General features: G+C 43.0%; 1 protein-coding gene across 2 annotated transcripts in view; it reads left to right on the top strand.

The window, feature by feature from the left end:
* The window catches only part of LITAF (lipopolysaccharide induced TNF factor), a 29,458-nt gene extending 23,706 nt beyond the window's left edge, over positions 1-5,752 (top strand). For both annotated transcript variants that reach the window (XM_090023821.1, XM_090023820.1), the window contains 2 exons: positions 1,902-2,058; positions 2,570-5,752. In XM_090023821.1, the coding sequence (XP_089879947.1) occupies positions 1,902-2,058; positions 2,570-2,678 (266 nt within the window). In that variant the 3' untranslated portion in view covers positions 2,679-5,752. The remainder of the gene's footprint in view (positions 1-1,901; positions 2,059-2,569) is intronic.
* The last annotated feature ends 14,743 nt before the right edge of the window (positions 5,753-20,495 follow it).

Genomic DNA, 20,495 nt, shown 5'->3' with positions numbered 1-20,495 from the left:
ACTTATAATGAAGAAAAATATAGTAAATAGTAATTATACATATAAATGAATCAGGTACAATGTCTTACTACAACACTATATTCGAGGTATATGAGTTAGTCAAAGATTTTTGCTATGCTCATAGCCAGAGTAAAAGTAATTATAGAATATAAAACAAAAAGGCTGATCATCTGTATCCTGTTAAGCCAAAAGCTGAAGTATGTCCGGTGTTTTGTGAGTATCTGAAGGCTTTACAGATGCAATAGAGGGTATCTGGATTTCTTTTTCACTGACTTCAATTGTCATCATTTCTTTTGCTTTGCACTGCTGCAAAAATATAGTAATAAAATGTTCAGTCATGCAGAGATGCATCAAATTTGATACAATCAACTATACATGTGGCATGGCAGGAGGCATGATTGTGTAAATTATATACTAGATCCCATTGTGTCTTTACTTGCACATGGGAAGGACTCCTAGTGACAAACTAACTGCATTTTACTCTATATGTTACAGGACACAAGGCAGAAGTGATTCTTGAATATGTACAAGGCCCTACTTATAATACTGTGTCTGACAAGCTTTATTATTAATAATGACTAGCAAATTACCCATCAAGAATGATGGTGGGGGAGGGGAATGGACAGGGATGGAGGGGGGGGGGAGCTTGCTAACTCTAACTGTCACTGTCTCCTGGGGGGTGGGGGGAAGAGAGCTTGCCCTGCTGTCCCCCTCCACCAGCCACCTCCAAGGACCAGGGGTGGGAAGAGCTGCACACAGGCAAACTAGAGATGCACTGATATATCAGTGCCATATTGGGATGTCACATGCAGGCGTGCAGCCACAGCATGCACGCAGCCAAGAATGCAACCCGGCGGCATATACAGCAGCACCCAGCAGGTAAGTCTGTGAAGAGGTGGGTGGGGGGACAGATCAAGGCCCCCACAGTGAGGGAGGGAGTGGGGCAGGGGTAGGGACAGCAGGGAATGGGACCTTGGGATTGGGGCAGGTAATGGGATGGAGCCACAGGAGGCTCATCCAAAGGCACTGAGGGGGGAGGGTGCAGCTCCCCACTAAGGCACTCACCCCAGGGGGAGACAAGCACCGCCCCCCCCGATTTGTGCACAGGACAGAGGTGGGCTGCATGGGGCAAAGGGAACAGGGTGAAGAGCCCCAGCCCACAACAGACAGCCCACTTCTGCCCCATGCACAAATCTGGGGGGGATGTGCCACCTATGCCTCCCCCAGGGGTGCATGCAGCAATGGGGAGCTGGTCCCCCTACACCCTTCCATGAGGCTCCATCTCATTATCTGCCCTGGACCCAGGGTCCCATTCACCCTAGCCCCTGCCAATGTCCCTGCTCTACTCCATCCCTCACTGTGGGGGGCCTTGATCTGTACCCCCTGCTCCTTTCCCTTCATCTCCCCTCCCCTCCACAGACTTATCTGCTGGGTGCTGCTCTACACACCACGGGGCTGCGTTCCTGTAGGGTTTCCATATTTTTAGTTTAAAAAAAAAAAAAAAGACACCTGTGGCAGGTTGAACATGATTGTGGGGGGCCCAGTGATATGCACGTGCCCTTCCCTGGCTCCTCACTTCCAAGCCACAGCCCTGCTGCTGTCTCTCACTTCTGACCCATGGTACCCCAGCTCCTGCCAGGACGTGTGGAGCCCCCTCCCCACCTCCCCAGGCTCCAACTCCCCCACACACCCAGAGCCCCCCACACCTTCACAAATTCCCCCCCATACACATCTCCCGCATCAACCCCCAACCATACAAAGTACCTGCATGATTTTGAGTTTTTTAGCTGTGCTATTAGAATCGCAATTAATTGTGACTAATTTTTTAAATCATACAACTAATCGCAGTCAAATTTTTTAATCGTTTGACAGTCCTAGAACATGTTTCTTTGCTTGCTCAGTTGCAGTTCAGACAGTGTATGTGCAGCAGCCGGTAACATTTTACGACCGTCCAGTTCAGATGTGCTGCCCTTCCTGTAACAAGATGGTAGTGACACGTCTCTCACACAATGCAGGAGCATTGACCTGGTTGTCCTGTGGCAGCCTTTGCCTGCTGGGGTATGTCGAGTTACATTCTATCCTTTCATTTTAATTCTGTCCACCCATTTCATTCCCATAGAGCAGATACGTGCCAAGAGTCTGTGCTTGCTGGGGTGCTTTCACAGGAAACTTCCTAGTCCTGTTTTTACTTATTAATATTAACACATTTTTGGTTTAAAAGCCAAGTAGGCAGAAATAAACTTCCACCGATGCATCTGTTAACTTACTCCAGCAGCAGTAAGTCAGAAACACTTTGCACTTCAAGAGAAAGTCATGAATAAGAAAAATGGAAGTGCCCACATGTTTATAGTTGCTTGAAAACTGCTAGGACTCGCTTGGTTCTTCCCAGTAAATGTGATATGATGAGCTGAGTGGCCTTCAACCACAAGGCATGCTTAAAACTAAAGTGAAAGTCCAGTGAGATAGATATATATCTATTAATTTCAGTTGTGCAGGCATTGTGTGCAGGAAGAATGTTATTTATTATGAGCTGAAGACAGCACAAAAGATACTGTTTTGTCTTTTGCAGGTGTGTAGCTGGCTGCTGTTTTATCCCTTTCTGCATTGATGCTCTCCAAGATGTGGATCACTATTGTCCAAACTGTAAAGCTCTCCTTGGTACCTATAAGCGTTTGTAGGCAAAATAAAATGCTGAGTAAAAATGGATGTTCAAGATTGGTCAGCACCTTTACAAGCTGTTGCTAAACTTCATGGAGATCTCTGTATGATGCTGTGTATTTTTTTGTCATGAATCAATCAAGATGTATGTTGCTAGGTTGGTTTCAATATTAAGAATTTGCTTGAGGACTTGGGTCTAGTAAGAAGGTAAATAATTTGTCACTTGACAGGCCACATACTCATTTTGGCCCATGTCGATAATGATCAAATGCCATCCCTGTCTTGTTGGTTTCTGTAAATTAAGTTAGTGATGACAATGCAGTTATTCTTACCTAATTAATGTTGCACACTATTACCTTCTGTTAGCAGATTCAGCACAGATGTGAAGGCAGACCTGGCAGGAAGAGAGACTTGCTGTTTTTTCCTCTGGTGGGGAAGGCCTCTACAGAAGTGTTGTCTGTATTCTTTAGCTAAAAAGGACTCTGATCTCCAGTCTTGTCAATCTGGCACCTTTTACAAGCACTAAAATTCACTTTAATTTTTGTTTAAAGTTGCCTTTAAGAGAGAGCCAAAGAAGTCTGAAGTTTTCCTTTCCCATAGATGTTTTACCAAATAGACAGCTCAGACTATTATGCGAGAGGGTTTCTTAACCTGGCTTTTTCATTAATTAAAACTTTATCATGATAGAGAGGTTTCTTGATGGAATTCAGTTATACATCCTTTGGATTTTTTTACTGAGTTATAAATATGGAAATATATGTATTTTTTTCTAATAGTCAAGGGTCTATCAACATTTCTATATCAGTATGATCTTTCCTTTTATAATTATGAGAGCCAAAGGGTAGATCCTAAACAAACCTCAGTCTTTTGCTAATTGTGTATAGCATGTATCCCACCTGTAAAACTGTAAAATCAAATCCAAATGTAATCTTTTTTTTTTTTTTTTTTTTTTTTTACTTGGTAGTCTGATAGCCATATCTTTCCATTTAGAAGATAACTTTTGTATGAAGGAGTTTTTCAGAGTATTAGATATGATTTGTACACTGATTGTTTGCAATGAAAGATGGGTTTCTGAAATCAAAATAAAACTTGAGTAAAGGCATTAAGATGCTGGTTACAAGAACTGAGGGACAAGTCTCTGATGCTTCTAGCAATTTATGCTTGAAACTCCAAACTAGCATCTGATCCTTGTTTAAAATAGATTATGATTTGATAAGGAAGGTTCAAATGTGACTTGTCTTGATTGGATTGAATGATGCCTTAGTAAAGTCTGTTAGGAGTGTAAATATAGGCTATGGTTCTAAAGCTGTGTTAATCTATATAAGCAATAAATATTATAACTATATTCCTTTAAACTGTGCCTTTTTATAAATAGTTGGAATATGGCTAACTTTGAAAACACTTCAGCGTAATGTTGAAAACAGTGGCTGCTAGATAGCTTAAGGATACAAATATGTATATACAGGTGATACATTACTTTAATTTTGCTAAATTGATGCTTTTTTGTTTCAGGTTGTTTTAAATGTTTAATAAGAGCTTTTTTCAACATTACAAGTTTCAGGTCTGATATATGGCTGTACCATCAGAATTTACAATAGTGGCTACCACCTGGCAACACAAAATGGTAATCTCTGGTGGATTTATCTAATTCTGTCATTATGGTTTAATTTGCTGCTGTTTCAATTTGCTACTAGATGATCACCATCCTTTCCAATGATCTACTCTTGATAATTGGTCACTACTGGATACTTTTGCCACTTTTTGCAGTGGTAGCTTGGAATGGTAAATTAACCAGAGTTTACTACAATAAGTATAAAACAGTATGAGTCTTTAAATACTTCACACTGTATTTACGAGGTGAACTCTCACAAATACACCAGCTGTGAGTATTAGTTACCTTCGCTCAATAAAGCTCAGGCTTGATGAACAGAGCAGTAGACAGTAGTGCCAAGAGCCCTAGATTGAAATTACTTCTGTGGAAACAGGAAAGAGAAGTTATCATTATCATAGAGGAGTAAGGCCAAAAGGGGACCTCAAGAGATCATTTAGTCCCACCAGGGATTGAACCTGCTATTTTGGTATTATTAGCACCACACTCTAACCACAGTGGAAGTGTTTACATGTCATTCTGCATGGTGTAAAGGCTGCTTTCTGCATTGTCATTTGGGTGTTGTGAAGTTAATTTTTTTCACATGGCTATTTCCAGTGTGTGGTGAATCATGATGTGCAATGTTTCGAGGTGGGGGGGATTGTTTATACGTTTTTTTTGCAACAGAATGCCTTCCAAAAGATCAGATAAGATCAATGAATGTTTCATAGTGTGTTACCTACACTGACCTCTGCAAATACTTGTCCTTATTTTGAATATTTTCGTATTTTTTTTTAAATGTGTTTTCTATATTAGTATTGGGGATACCTTAATGGGCTTAGTAGTGGGGCTCATCTTGCAATTTTATACCAATGTACACTAACAGAGCATGAAGTGGTGTAATAGTACAAGCCAGACTGTCCTGTGTGACAGCCCACTGAACTCATCTACAGTTAAGATGTCAGCGCCTTGGAGTGCTCTGCAGAATATGGGACTATAGCTTTTGTTCAGTTTTAAAAAGTTTTAAAATGCTTGTAAATCTAGTAGTGCAGAGGTCAAGGTATCGGGTGATAAATAGAGACTAACATAACATGCATATTGGTTGCCTCATGGCAAAGCATTATGTTTTTATTCTGTTTATGACCCAGAAAATCTTTGTTTAGCTCACTGTTTATGTGAGACAGAAATGGTGAAACGCATGACATTTCTTAACCTTGACATTTGCTTGCATCACAAGAGGAGGTATTAATTTGCACCTCTAATGTTGCTCCTTTCCACAAGTCTAACAGCTACTCACTTCTTGAAAATGTAAGTTTGCTCCACCCTTCAGAGTGACGTCATGGAAAATCTAAGTCAATAGCAGAACAGTATTTTCGTAACTTGCCAGGCAAGGAGTTTAGTGGTTTTCTTTGATATGTTGCATTTTCTTTGTTTTGTCGTGGAAGCAGAATAAGACTCATGGAGTGGATGAATCCTTTCAAATGTTGCATAAACTTGTTAAATCACCTGCAGACACCATCTTACTACCAATTAAATGTTCCTACTTTGAGCTTTTTTCCTTGAAAAAGTATGTTTCTTGTGTAAAGTTGAAATGGCAACAGAACAGACCAAGAAACTATTAATTGTCAAAATCAGTGTAACAAAGACATGCAGGAGGTATTTTACTATATGTGAACATCTTTGTTAGTCACTGTCTGGTTTTTATACTGAATACATTTAAAATAAAATCTTTTCTCTTTTGTGTAGAATAATTTCAAAACATGTTATGAAGTGTTGCATCATATGTGTGAACAGTGGTTCTGTTAAAATATGGGCTAAAGATGTTGCTCTTAAGATAAAAAGATGCATGCTGTCTGTCTTGGATTAAATTTCTTTAGGGCCAGTGGCATCCTTATCAAAGATGTCTTTCTCTTGCACACACATCCTAACTTTCAGGTGTGGCTGCTTGACTTTAGGCAGCCACTGAATTTAAGATGACCTTGAGTATAAGATAACCCCCCAATAATTTAAATTCTATACAAAAAAAATGTATAAATTCGTTATAATTTTCTTTGTATAGAAAATAATTATTTGGGGATCTTCTTTAATCCTCCCCACCTCCCCCACTGCTGCAGGGGGGTAGGCAGTAGGGGAAGCAGGTACTACTGGGCAGTTGAGTAGCTTGCCACCTGTTTGTACTGCCCTCCCACTACCTCTGCCCCCGTCCTGCAGCCTCTGTCCACTGCCTGGCCCCACTGCACCCTGCCAGCTTCCGCTTGCACCCTCCCCCCCTTCCTCCCAGCTTCTGCTCTGCCTTTTCCCCTCCTTAGCCTTGTTCCAGGCCAGCAGGCTCTGTTCAAGCTGCAGTCTGGGGCATTGAGTCTTGCCTTAGCCCACCTCCCATGGTAGCCATGCAGGCTGTGTGCTTCTGTTATGGGCTGGGCTCAGTGCATGGACAGAGCCTGCTGGTGAAGAGCAAAGGTAAGGGGGGAGGGACAGAGGGATGGGGGAAGCAGAGGCTGCATAGGGGAGAAATGCAAGGGTTGGGAAAGGCTGGAGGAGGGAGATGGTGGGGTCCAGGGACAGTGGGGGTGGGGAGGGACAAGTAGCAGCTGCAGCTAAGGCCCTGACCCTGGGTAGGGACTGGAGCCTGAGGCACAAGAGCCAGCAGTACCCCTTCCCACTCTTGTACGTGATTCTAAAACAAGGGGCTTTCCCACCCATGTTAAATGCAGAAAAAATCTTATCCTAGAATCGAATAAATGTAATTTCCACTATTCATTGGTGTATATAGGAACTTCTGTATTTGGCTGCCCTACAGAAACTTCCAAAAGCTTCCTTGAGAATGAACTAGTACAATATAGTAGATGCAATGCATTCCAATACTGAAGACCTTTGCAAGCAAGCAGGGAATAGCCAATATTTTGGAGGTTCTTTAGAGCGGTGGTCTCCAAAGTGGGGTGTGTGCGACGATCCATTGGGGTGAGGGAAGAAAATATTAGAACTTCTATTTATATAGATAGGGGTGCACGATCAGAAAAGTTTGGAGACCACTGGTATAGAGTACCAAACGAGAAGCAAAGTATAATCAGCCCAAGATTTTATGGAGCAACTGTGGGGTTACTACTCAAACTGAACTGTCTGGGGAGGGATTTCAACCTTGATGGCCAGCATCAGAACATCAAAGAGAAACTGGGAAAACCGAATTAAAAGCTAGCTAAAGTAAGCAAGTAAAACGCTGCTATTAAGCATCTGACCGAGAGAGGGGGAATGAAGGTTGTATTTCCACAATTCAAATACATTTCCGAAAATTGAAGTTCCCAGTAAAAACTTGCTGGAACTTTTGGATAATATCCTATAAAATACTTCTTGGTTATTACTTAGAAAACTTATGTATAATGTACTTCATTATACTGGTGGCCAGTGAGCTGAAAAGAAAATTTTGACTTCATAAATTTCAGTATGAAAATATGGCTAGTAATCTGGTAAGGAAACTTTAACTTTCTTTCATGAGGATAATTATATTGAACACAACTTCTTGCAGGGATGTTAAAAACGGTCTATTCTTTGAAGGCCTGTTAAATAATGTTGTAAAAATCTATTTTAAATAGCAGCTGCACCTGCAAATTTAACCTTCATAAAACCAGAGCTATGTATTTATAGTATGTTTACAGATGAGAACTTGCATCTATTTTGAAAAATGATTAAAAATAGCATAGGGAGGTTCTAAGTTTATGGTATTCTCAATATATCCCATTTGTTCAGTTTACAATTGGAGATTTCTAAGACCCTATCTATACCTTCCCCTGTGATCTGGGGGTATTGGGCTTTTCCCCCTGGCTTATCTGTGTATAAACAATTAGTTTTCAGGATTAATTCTTTGTTCCACCTGTTTAGACAACTGACTCAGGCTGTCTATGTGTAGGTACTACAGGTGGCTTAGAATCTGAATTTAAATCTGCTCACCATACAAGCAGATTTGTTCTGTCATGCAAAGAGGTTCAAAGAATAACTCAGCTGATGTTTTGCAAAGACCAGGTATGAGTAAGAATGTACAGACCATTTTACATAGTTACTATTTATTACTTTGCTTCTGAAAGCACTTCTCTTACAGATATCTGTTGTCAAACTATGTTTGTCTTCAGAGATGCAAGTAGTGCAATTTCACTAACTTAAATCATTTCTAACATAGCTGAGCAACAGAATATTAGTGGCTAAACATACTGTCAAATAAAAGAAACATGTAAGTGAAGATGCTTCTATATGCAAAATTCACACTAGTTTTAATTGTATAACTTGATTTATTTTTATGTAATGCCAGGCTGATCTTTTTACCACTATTTTGTTTTCAATTTTTTTTTATCCCTCATCTCATGAGCACACAGGGAGATACAAATTCATGATCTCAGGGTAATTTTTCAGATGCATTTTGTGATGTGTAGCACATTATATAATGCGTCTGCTGTTGGGAATTTGACACTTATAATACATTCTCTATTAATCCCCTGATCTAGAAGTGCTGTATTTTCTTTAAGGATATCAAAAATATGTTAAGGGTTAATGACTCATGGTGGGATGAGGGCGGGGCAGGGGGAAAGAGTGGGGATTTTCATGCAAGTTGTAAAATTTATTTAGATTTTTTTAAAATTACTTGTAGTTCTCTGAGATGCTGAAGAATTTGGCTGCCTGCTCACTAAAAAAGGCTATGTGGTGTGCGGTTTGGACAGCTTAAAAATAGCCACTCTATGCACACAATTATTTTGGGTAAAGTCTGTGGAAAAATTGTAAATCTCAGTCCAGACAGTCATTTTGTGTTGTTGCATGTGACCCTTTTCCCTTTAGTCTTATGCATGTAGCTCTTCTGATTTAAGCATTTTTAAATAAGATGCCAATTTTTTTCATGGGACTTTTTAAAGGTTAATGTATTTCTAAAGGAGTGGGGAGGTTTAAATGTGGCCCGCAGAATGGATACCAGTCAATCAAGGAATAAATGGGTACCTGGTCATTTGAGTGAGGACTCAAAGGCAACCAGATGTATACTAGCCATATCACTCTACTGCATGTTATTGATTACAATAATTAGAGTAGAGGTGGCCAACTACCCTGAGCCACAAGTGGCAAAGGTGGCTGCTGTGTCGGGCACATGAGCCCTGAGTAGTCAGTAAGGGAGATAGTGGGAAGGATGCAGGGAGTGGAGCACTCCACGGAGCTCCTGCAAAAGGTGTTACCACCAAAAGCCAGGTTAACCCTTTACTGACCCTGAAGCTGCCACCAAATGTAGGTTTCTGGATCCTCGCTCTACTTCTTGGAGATGACACCTGCTCTTGTTGCAGGGTCCTGTTCCTGCTGCAATCCATGCGACTGCAGGAGGATGTTCCAAGCCCCCTGCCTCCATTAAGCCTGTGCAAATAGGCAGCTATTCAATTCAGCTTCAACTCCAGCCAATTTGGATGCCTGAGATCTGATTCAGAGCTCCAAATTGGTTTCCTGCTTCAGTTTGGCCAAAGGACTCCAAAGCTTCAGAGCTGCTTCAGACATCTGGCCATAAGGTATAATGGGGAATCAATGAAATATCTATAACTTTGTTTTTTGTCTGATCTGGATAAAACTTGGAGGAGTGGTAGCCTCTGCTGAGAGCATGATGACTGTCAAGTGTCAAGGAGATGGGTGGAGGGGTTTGGGAGAAACTGCACCCTAAATTCTTGAAAGCAAAACTCATGTCGTGTGTGTGTGTTATATACCACAGTGGGGTGAAAACTGCAGGGGTGGTCACCCCTGCTGAGGCTACAAAGCCTGCCACATTTCAAAGAGATGGGTGCAGGGGGAGTCTGGCTTCTGGGGCCCTGCTCCTCTGACTGCTAACAGGCAAAACTCATGACATAGATGACCCTGTGTGTGGTGAGGTGCAATGGGGTGATAACTGCAAGCCTGCTAGCCTCTGCTGCAGCCACAAAGCCTGCCGGCTGCCAAGGAGATGGGTGTAAGGGGGTTCTGGGGCCCTGCACCCCTAGCTGCTGACAGCAAAACTTGACATGGATGCTTGTGCAACTGACTGCGTCTGTCTTGGGGCAGTTAATTGTATTGATTATTTCCTCTCTTTAGTCTGGTTTTGTAGGTGTTGATACTTGTTCATTAACTGGTTACATTAGCTAGCTACTGTGTATTGAACTGGTCCCCGAGTGAATCATGATTGATTGGTAACACAGTAGCTTAGCAGCCAGCTTAGCAGTATTCATGCCCCCTCCCCCCCCCCCAACACCCCAAGACAGACAGGGTTGCACAAGCACCCATGTCAAGAGTTTTATCTGACAGCAGCTAGAAGTGCAGGGCCCCTGCACCTATATTCTTGACAGCTGGCAGGCTTTGTGGCCACAGCAGGGGCTAGCAGGCCTGCAGCTTTCACCCTGATGCACCTTAACACACACAGTGTCACCCATGTCATAAGTTTTGCTTGTCCACAGCTTGAGGTGCAGTTTCCCCCAAACCCCTGCACTTAGCTCCTTGAAACTTGGCAGGCTTTGTGGCCTCATCAGGGGCCACTACCCCTGCAGTTTTCACCCTGCTGTGTTCTAACATGCACATGACATGAGTTTTGCTTTCACAAATTTGGGGTGCAGTTCCCCCCAAACCCCTGCACCTATCTTCTTGAAACTTGGCAGGCTTCATGCTCTCAGCAAAGGCTACCACCCAAATCAGATAAAAAAAACAAAAAACAAACCCCCCCCCCCCTCAAAGTTATAGATATTTCAATTATTCCTCATTATACCGTATGGCCGGATCTCCGAAGCAGTTCGGAAGCTCTGAACCACTTCAGAAAGCCTAAAGAAGCCAGATCTTCAACCTGGATATGTTGCTTCAGTGTCTGAAGCATCCAAATCTTCTCCAGATCCAAAGTGCAGTCTGAAGTCTCACACAGCCCTAGCCTCCATTCCAGCACTCCAGGGCCAAACTATCACGTATTCCTCTGGTGGAAAATCAGAGTGGCACTGGGTGGGGTTTGGGGGAAGGGAGCTGCCATAAAGTTTGACTATGCTGGTCCGACAGGCTACTAGGTTCAGAAGGACCTTTAAACTGTCCTCAGTATTTCCTATAGCCTAACTGTGGTCAGCATGCTGGCTGCTTTGGATCCTGCTTTGAGGCTAACTCACCCCATTATTCTATAAGAAGCCTGGATGGCTACCGCTGGGTTTCCAGAAATAAATTCTTCTGGAAACAGTGTCCAGGAAGCATGGTATCCCAGGGGGCAGTCTGGGTGAGACAGCAGGAACTTCCTAGTATGGCAGGACAGCAACAAGGTTAAGCCCCTGACCCTTGGGAGGGCAACAGCAAGACTGTTAGTTCTTTACGGTAAGTAGTCCTTTATTATTTACAGGAACTTGCATAAAGTTTCTACAGCACAAGCTTTATCAAGTTACAATTGACTGCATGCAGCAGCTCACCCTGAGCCAGTTCAGTGGCTCTTCAGCCAAAACCTTTGCGAACACTTGTGAGGGTTAACAGTGGACTCTGCCCTGGATCTTTGCAACCCCAAGGAGAAGCAGCAGCCATCCTGGTAGCCGGATGTCACAGTATCTGCTTGCTCTGTTCTACTCTGCTTCTATTCCAGTTTTCTTACTGATTGGAGAACTGATCGGTGGGTGTAGGGGTGGGAGGTGGTACACATAGTATGCAGATAAATATGTTAATACCTTTTAGTGGCCTGGCTGTGGAAGTGGGAGGAATATTATGCAAATACCCTTCCCCCAAAGGCCATCACAGAAATGGATGCACAATTATGTTTGAGAGGTACTGGCTGGAGACGGAGGCTTCTCCTACAGCAGAGGTGGCCAACCTGTTGCACAGGCAACTTCTGCATGTGGTATGTAGCAGATGAGGGAGAGAACACGTAGCACAGCGGCTGATATGGCAGGGGCAAGAAAGAACAGGATATTGGGCAGGGACCACAAGGTGACGAAGGTGATCTGACAAAGGAAATGATTCAGAATGTTAGGGAGGCTGCAGAGCTAATTTGTGTCATACTGACAAAAAGGTTGGTTCCTAATGCCCTACATCACAGTGTGGAAGATGCAGCCTGCAGAGCAACAGCATCTGGCACCAAGCAGGGCTGGTCCAGGGCTCCCCCATGTGCCAGATGCAATTCCCACTCTGGCCAGTACAAGACTGCACAGCATGTGGCACCTGCTTTGGCTGACCTGGGACATATGCTGCATACTGTGTCCACCCATGATGGGCTGGAGCAGGTGCCATGGGTGCTGGATCTGGCATTTTGGGGAGAGGATGGGGACTGTGAGCCCAGTGAAGCCTATGGAGCCAGCCCATGCTGTTTATTTGGCCTGTGAGCCTGTCCCATTCCACTTACCTGGCCTGTGGGACCAGACACGTTTGACCTGCATGCCCTACACAGGATGTTGATAAGAGTTGGGTAGGAACTTTTCCATGAGCTTTATTTGTGGGAAGCACAGGATTTATCAACACTGAAACTCTGCAGAGGCCTCTTTCAGTGCAGCATCCCTCAGGAAGGTACCTCGCACCCCAGGGCAGTGTGCATTGTGTGTGGCACCCACCTCACCTCAGACCGTGGCTTTTTCAACCAGTATCCCAGAAAAGTGCTCCCACTAGATGGGACCTGCTCTCCCTACTGCGTTGGGTTACATTTTAACTAGCTGTAGAAACCATGGAGGCTGCAAGAGGCTCTAGACCCATTAGTCTTTCCTTTTTTCTGTAGCTACACGTTCCTGTCAAGTGAGGACTCAGGCTGCTTTGATGTTACTTGCTTCTACTAATGTCCACTAGTGCTTTTATCTCCCCTTTCATTTGGACATCAGATTTTTATCCTAGTGCATTCAGATCTCCCCTCCCACATGCTCCAGGCAGCAATGTAAAACCAGAGTAAGGCAAGAATAGAGAAAATCCTTACAGCAACTGTTTACTATGGGCTCCATCCAGCCTAGTTAGTGAGCAAAAAAACCCAACATTGAACACTGAACTTGTGTTGCGTCTTCCAAGTATTTTGACCAGCTGATTGAAAAAGTAAAAGAGTTTTACCTTCTCTCTGATGCTAGTAAGTGTGGAAGGTATTTGTATATATTAGCTACATCTTCTGGTTATTAAGCTATTTTGGGAATCACAGAAATAGCTGACTACAAAACTGGCCCCTCATCCCGCATTTAGGGATGTGCTTGTCTTTGCAGGATTCTCTAATCTTTTGACTTTCAAGATCACCTCTCATTTCCTCAACTCTGGGTGTAGAGAATGAGTAATGGGGACAACGATAATATTTTCCAATTTAAAATACTTTTCACTGAAAGATCTCATTGTGCTTTACAAAATGCAGTGTCATTTATGCTTTACAACAGCTGGATGAATTTGTTTCCAAGTCTGGAAAATAGTACCAGACTTCTGAGAATCTTGGAACCTAAATTCTATGTTGTTCATTCTGTGAGCCTCATCAAGCATAAAGATTGTTTAATATTCCTGTGTTTATTAACTGATATATAGACATGGAGAAGAGTTCCTTACTAGTTGTCACTAATGTTAATGGACATCCTCACTGCAAAGGATTGTAGGTGGTATCTTGTAAAATCAAGTAAAATATCTTTTAAAATGGATTAAGGATTCTAAGAAGAATACTTTTAACAAAATGTATTGCCAATAAACTTAAGACCAGAAGAACTGCCATTAACTGGGTAAGAGAGGTTCATCTTGCCCAGTCTCCTGTCACATAGTGGCAGAGAGTGGATGGTGAAAGGAAAAGTGAACAGGATATGACTAGGGGTTTTTTTGACAGTTCCTCTCCAGCATTTGAGGTCTCAGACCAGGTCTCACTGCAGCCTCCAACATTTAAGGTCTAGGAAGTTCTGATTCAGAGACTCTACCCTCTACTGATGCCCCTTGCCTGCTAAAAGTTGTCCAAACCCTTTTTCAGATCTGGCTAATCTGTCAGCTTGCACAACATCTGGTGGCAACGAATTCCACTAATCATCCTCATTGCCCTTCTCTGGGCCTTCTCTAGTTCCTCTATCTTTTTTGAGGTGGGAGGACCAAAACTGGACACTGTATTCAAGGTGTGGACACACCATGGAGTTATAAAGGGGCATGATGATACTTCCTGTTTTGTTCCATTCTTAATTATCCCTAACCTTTTATTTGCCTCCCCGATGGCTGCTGAGCACTAAGCTGATGTTTTTAGAAAACTGTCCACAATGACTCCCAGATCCTTCCTGTGTCCTAACAGCTAATGTAGAGCCCATCATAGTGTATAGGTATAGTTTGGGTTGTTTTTGCCCATGCGCATCACTTACACTTGTTATGTGTTATTTTATATGTATTTTATAAATATAAAATATTTTTCTGTCATTAGGCTTAGTTCACAAAATGCAACTGATTTCCTGAACATCTTAAAAACTTGGAGTGAGTTGATTGGGACAGTGTCATATTGGAAAATATCTGGAAGCATTTTTAGAACAGGATGTGTTTGGTGAGGTTAAAAGAAAGGTGCAATTGAAAATTTTAACTCAGTTTTCAAGCTTGGGCCTGATCCTGAAAACACTGTCTTCACCAAACAAGTGGGCTGTTCATATTCACGAGGTCATTATGTATGATCTATACACCCGCTTAAAGCTGACCTACTAAAGCAACTGTAAACCAGTTCTTCAGTTTCCAGTAAGAGTGTTAAGGCACCAAAGAGCTCAACTGCAAACTTAAATTGAACATTTCTCTTCAAAATTGGGACACAATTTCATTTTTTATTTTGTTTTCTCCACTGGAAGATTAGGGTGAGAAGTGTCAGTTGCACATATCCAAACATTTGAAACCAAATTTTCTTACTCAATATGAAAATGTTTGGGTTTTGTTTAGCAAATTGGCACTTACAATTTTAATTGAAAAAGTAGAGTAAGAAATTTTTAATTGTCATAAAAGCTATTAATTTAAAGTAAATATATCCCAAGTTAATTCTGATCAGCTCGAGTGTTTAGCCTTCCTGATGCTAACAAGCTCTGTGTTTGTGTGAAGGGCCTTGAGTGGGAACACATGGCAAGGTCAGAGTCCAAATCATAAGTGCCAAACTTTAAGGGCTACATCTGAACACTAGCTTGTTTGGGCCTCCACATATAATAAATAATACCCATTTTTAAAATTTAAATTAACATTTTTCTCTAGATGTAAAGAAGCCAAATAGGGTTTGTTGGTTCCCTCCCTCTTCCCCACATTCAATATGCAACATCAGGCATAAGAATTTAAATAAGTTAGTAGTGATCTTTGATGCCCAGCGTGGCTCTTTACAAAAGAGATGCCCATCTCTTCTGGAAACTTTAGTAGTGCAACTAGTTGGGGATGTCCAAAACCAAAGACATCAAAAACATTTTAATGCCTTATGTAAGTCTAGGACATGATCTTACATGCGTTTAAGATGTGCCTAACTTCAGGTATGCAAGTAATTCTGTTTACTTCAAAACGATGACTCCATGTACTTAATTTGAAGTATGTCTATGAGAATTTGCCAAACTAAAACCAAAGGGCACTTTTACATGTACTCTGGGAGTGGGGAGGGAGGAGGGGAGTGGCGCTTTAATTAGAGCGTCTCCAAGAGCAGCTCTAATTAAAGTGCCACTGCATCTTGTATATCAGTGTCTTGTATAATGCTTAAGAATGGCAGTGGGGATGCTTGAACTAAAGGTTGTTCAGTGAGCTTTACTTCAAGCACCCCTGCCACCATTCTGAAGTATGTGGACACTAATACATGAGATGCAAGAGGCTGCTGGATTGCAGTAATTGCCATGCTCCAGCAGATTTGATTAACTGAGTCTGCTCCGATGCACTGTAATTACAGTGGATCGGAGCAGCCTCCACACAGCGGTATAGGCACCCAAAATCTGTAATTTCATATATAAACCTTCAAAAATGGTAATGTTGTATCCTTGAGCCCTTCACAAAAGCTCATTGGCTTGTAGTTTAAGAATGAGAGTTTAACCATAAGACACAGGCTATGATATACACAGTAAAAAATATGAACCTACAGGGCCATGATTCTTGTAGTACTCATAGCAGTTACTTTTATAATGTTATTGCTAAAGAAGATAGAGCACTTTTACATGTGCCCCAGAGATGGGGGGAGGTGGTCCTTTAACTAATGCAGTTCAGAAAGCCGCTCTAATTAAAGCACTGCTGCGTCTCAGCGTCCCGATGCTTAAAAATGGGAGAACGGGCGCTTGAACTAAAACTTGTTCAATGAGATTTAGTTCAAGCGCCTCTGCTGCCACTTTTAAGCACAGCGGTGCTTATACATGAGAAGCAGGAGGCTGCTGGAGCGGTAATTGCCATGCTCCAGCAGACTTGAGTAATTGAAGCTGCTCTGATGCACCAGAAATCCAGCACGTTGGAGCAGCCTTCCTGCTTGTTCATAGGCACCCACAGAAACTTAGAAAATATCATTTTAAATAGATGTGTCTGTAAATGCTATCATTTCATTATAAAAGCTCTCCTCTAGTTCAGCTACAAATTACCAGGCTTGATAAAATTCTCTTGCTTTTGCCAGACCAGGATGATCCTAACAGCCCTCTCTAGCTTTAAACTCAATACATCACAGCATTACTCTTTATTTGCAATATAGCAATGCAGAAAATTCAGGGGTGGGGGTCGGAATTAAATATGTTCTTGAAAGAGAAAGACAACAAAATTTGGCAAATGTAAAGAAAAGCATTTCTTACCTGACCAAGACAGGTCTGACAAATGATTAGCCATGACTGTTGCAGACTAGCTATAGGTTGTTCTGCTGTCCAGTAGTGTTTGTGGTATTAAAGTTAAGGGTGCAATTCTAGTAATGCTCATTATGGTTCTGCTCCAGGAAAGGTCTTAGAGTTAAGTAAGCATTTTCTTTGCCCTAAGGAGCCTGCTCACATACTTAACATTAAACAGACATTTCCATGCTTTGCTGTGTCAGGTCATTGATGTTGCATGTGGTATCAGCACCCTCAAATGTAAAACTTATAAAATCTCTAATTCATTTAAAAATCAGCTTATTTTGGCATTGCTTGCATGTCACAAATGTTCTCATTAGTACAAGGATTGGGCTGGACAACATGAATCCAACATACGCTTATTGCTGTGTAACTTGATGTTGGGCCCTGGAGGTTTTAGGAGAGTCAAGCAAATACAGAAGTGCTCTAATCCCAATACTGACAACTTTCCACAAGCAAAATTCCCATTTCAGTTGAAATTTGATCTTATTAAACCATTCAGTAACAGCCTAAATGAAGTTTAGTACGTAGACTTTTCCATAGTTTGAAGTCAGACTTGTGGAGAAGTGGCAACATCATTCATGTGGAAAAAAAGCAAAAATTGATGTTACACTAAAACAATTTTGTTGCAACTTCAATCTAGTTTTACCATCTAGGGCCTGCCCTAGTTTTTGATGGTAGTCCAAGAGATAACTGGCTATAGAATCATTTACTACGAACTCACTGGGCACATGCCCATGAGTGTGCATGTGCAGTTTGCAGCGCTCAAAGCCTTCTTGAGGCACCGCAAACCACATGCAGTGCATGGCCCATACACTCAGTGTAACATGGCATGTGCGCCCGGAGATCACAGTGTAAAAAACCTGTTGCTAAAAGAAGTGATGTGGCGTACATGGCAGCAGCATATGCCACCAGAGACTGGAGCCTGGCTAGCAATAGCCATGCTCTGGCTGCTGACCAGGCTCTGAGCAGCCAGTTCAGTGCCACTGCTGCCCCCAGAGGACCCCAGGACCCCAGGTAAGGCTGCTTGGCCCAGCCCAGGTGCTAACCCCAGCCTCCCCTACCGCACCTGGGTCCCTTTGCCATGCGCTGGAGCATGTGTGCAGGGGTGTGCCTAGAGACAAATAGCAGTGGGACAAATACATGCTGCTGCATTTGTCCCACAGGAAATGTGCGCTCCTGCACTTGTGCACTCATGGGGATGCACCCACTGAGCCCGGCACCCGGTAGCAATACGAGCAGTGCTGCAGGAACTGAGCCAAATGGGTTTAAGAGTTAACCTGAGGAAGTGTATGTTGGGACAGCTGGAAATCAAGTATTTAGGATTCCTGGTGGGCCAGGGTCAAATTAAGCCCCTAGCTGACAAGGTGGAAACAATAAGGAATTATGAGATTCCCTCAGCAAATGCATATGTTCTTAGGCCAGTTATTACAGAAGGTTTATCTCTCATTTTGCAGGACTTACAGTTTTTCTCACAAATGCTAATAAGAGAAAGGGGAATGGTCTAATTAGGTGGGACGAGGGGCAATGGAGGGCCTTCAAGGAAGTTGAGAGCCCTGTGCCAGAATGTGATATTGCATACACTGAATTTTTCATTACCTTTTGTCCTGCAGAGGGTTATGTCGGGACAAGCAGTAAAGGCAGTACTTTCCCAGAGGGTTGAGGGAAATGAAAGGTCGGTAGCTTACGCCAGTGAAAAGCTTAATGAACAAGAGAAAAGGTATGCTACAGTTGAAAGGGAATGCTTGGCCCTTACATGGAGGATAGAATATTGCCAGTACTATCTGTTAGGATGCAAGTTCACAGTAATAACCAATCACGCCCCTTTGAAATGGCTTAAATCAGCCAAAACAGACAACGCATGTATAACAGGTCAGACGTGACCAAGGAGGGTGCGGATAGGGTGGGTGGCCCAAGCTTTGGGGCGTCTCCCCTTTTGCAGAGGAAAAGGATGCACAGGGATTGTACTCCAGGATTTTAACCCCTTGAAAAGAGCGTCTGGGGCAGGGAAGGGCAGCAGCTAGCAGGTAAGTGTCCCACAGTGATGGGACAGCAATCAACGAAGAGCCATTGGACCCACTGTTTGTCCCCAGGTGGTAAAGACCAATGTAGTGAACTGGACTGATGATAAATGGGCTCTACTAGTGAGTGACCACCCCAAAAGAGGGCTTAAGGAACATAGCAGCGGCTGCTGCCATCTTTTGTTATAGTTTTGGATTGAGTTATGTTTTTTTGCTGTGATTAAAAAAATTTCCCTTTGGGGAAAGGACCCTCAAGTGGGCTGAACATGATCGGGCCACCTGAGATTGTAGGAGAAGGGAAGGGCCGGGCCAGAAAGCGGCCTTGTCACAGGCTGCCACCAAAGACTGCTATTTTGATCCATACCAACAGGTCAACACTGGTAAGCCATAGGCATTGATTGTTTTTCGAAGGCTGGAAGTGGTTTGGTGGGGTAAAAGGGAGGTTTTGGGGCCCCATGAAGAAGTCAGGGCGTTGGGTCGGGAAGGTCACCTGTGAGGGAACTGGCTCCCAGTATTATAACATCAAAGTTGTAGCAAGGGAGAAGAAAAAGCTACCAGGATACCTGGGTGACGTATTCTAGGTCCCACCATACTGCTGCCAGTAGGCTGAGGGTCAGTCAGGAAGGGCCTTAAGTCTTATAACACTTACCGGCTGTTAACACAGGAATAGTGGCAGCAAGAGAAGTTTAGGCTAGGTATTAGGAAGAACTATCTCACGAGGAGCGTGGTAAAGCACTGGAAGAGGGTTCACAGGGAGGTGGTGGAATCTCTATCCATAGAGGTTTTTAAGACCCAGCTAGACAATACCTTGGGTAGGATAATATAGTTGGGGCTGGTCCTGCTTTGAGCAGGGGGTTGTACTAGATAACCTCCTGGTCCTTTCCAAGCCTAATTTTCTATGATTCTGTGAACTGGGAAACAGCATGCTCAAGGCAGGTCCAATCGGGAAGGACTTCATCTCCGTCAGAAGGCTAGTGAACACTGTAACCACATATCCAGTGTGTCATAAACCCAGTAGCTACCTTAAGGGTTCTTTTTAAAAACTGTTTGTGTGTTTTTAGGCACAGGTTCAATCACTTGAGAAGTGGGTCTGTGGCTAAGAGGATGTTGCTGTGCTCTGGAAGCGTGGAGGAGAAAAGCTTACTTGTTCTTTTTCCAAGGGAGGCACCTTTCCCAGACCCTTTTCATGTTCTCCTCTGTTCTTCTAGTTAAAGCTGCAGGGGATGATTACTACACTTTTTACCTGCATTTCAGCACCACACTGGGTTGTTCTGTGATGCCAAATACTCCAATGTTCTCCACACCAGGTTGGCTACTTCTAAAGGGTTAGAAATAGTTTTTGTCTGGGTAGGGGGGTAGTAGGTCTCAGACTTTATCAAAGACCTCTGAGTGGCTGAGATGGCTCCCTCTTTCCCCCTCTGCACACACCAGCACACATGCTCCCCTGCAGCCCCTCCCCTGACTGGAAGAGGGGAGTTGAAATAGTCAGCTCCTGCTTTGTGGAGAAAGTTT

The sequence above is a fragment of the Crocodylus siamensis genome, chromosome 12 (assembly GCF_052110815.1).
Source record: "Crocodylus siamensis isolate JL-2025a chromosome 12, ASM5211081v1, whole genome shotgun sequence".
In the NCBI taxonomy this organism is placed as follows: domain Eukaryota; kingdom Metazoa; phylum Chordata; order Crocodylia; family Crocodylidae; genus Crocodylus; species Crocodylus siamensis.
Note: the sequence above shows the minus strand (reverse complement) of the source record. Positions and strands in the feature narration are given on the sequence as shown.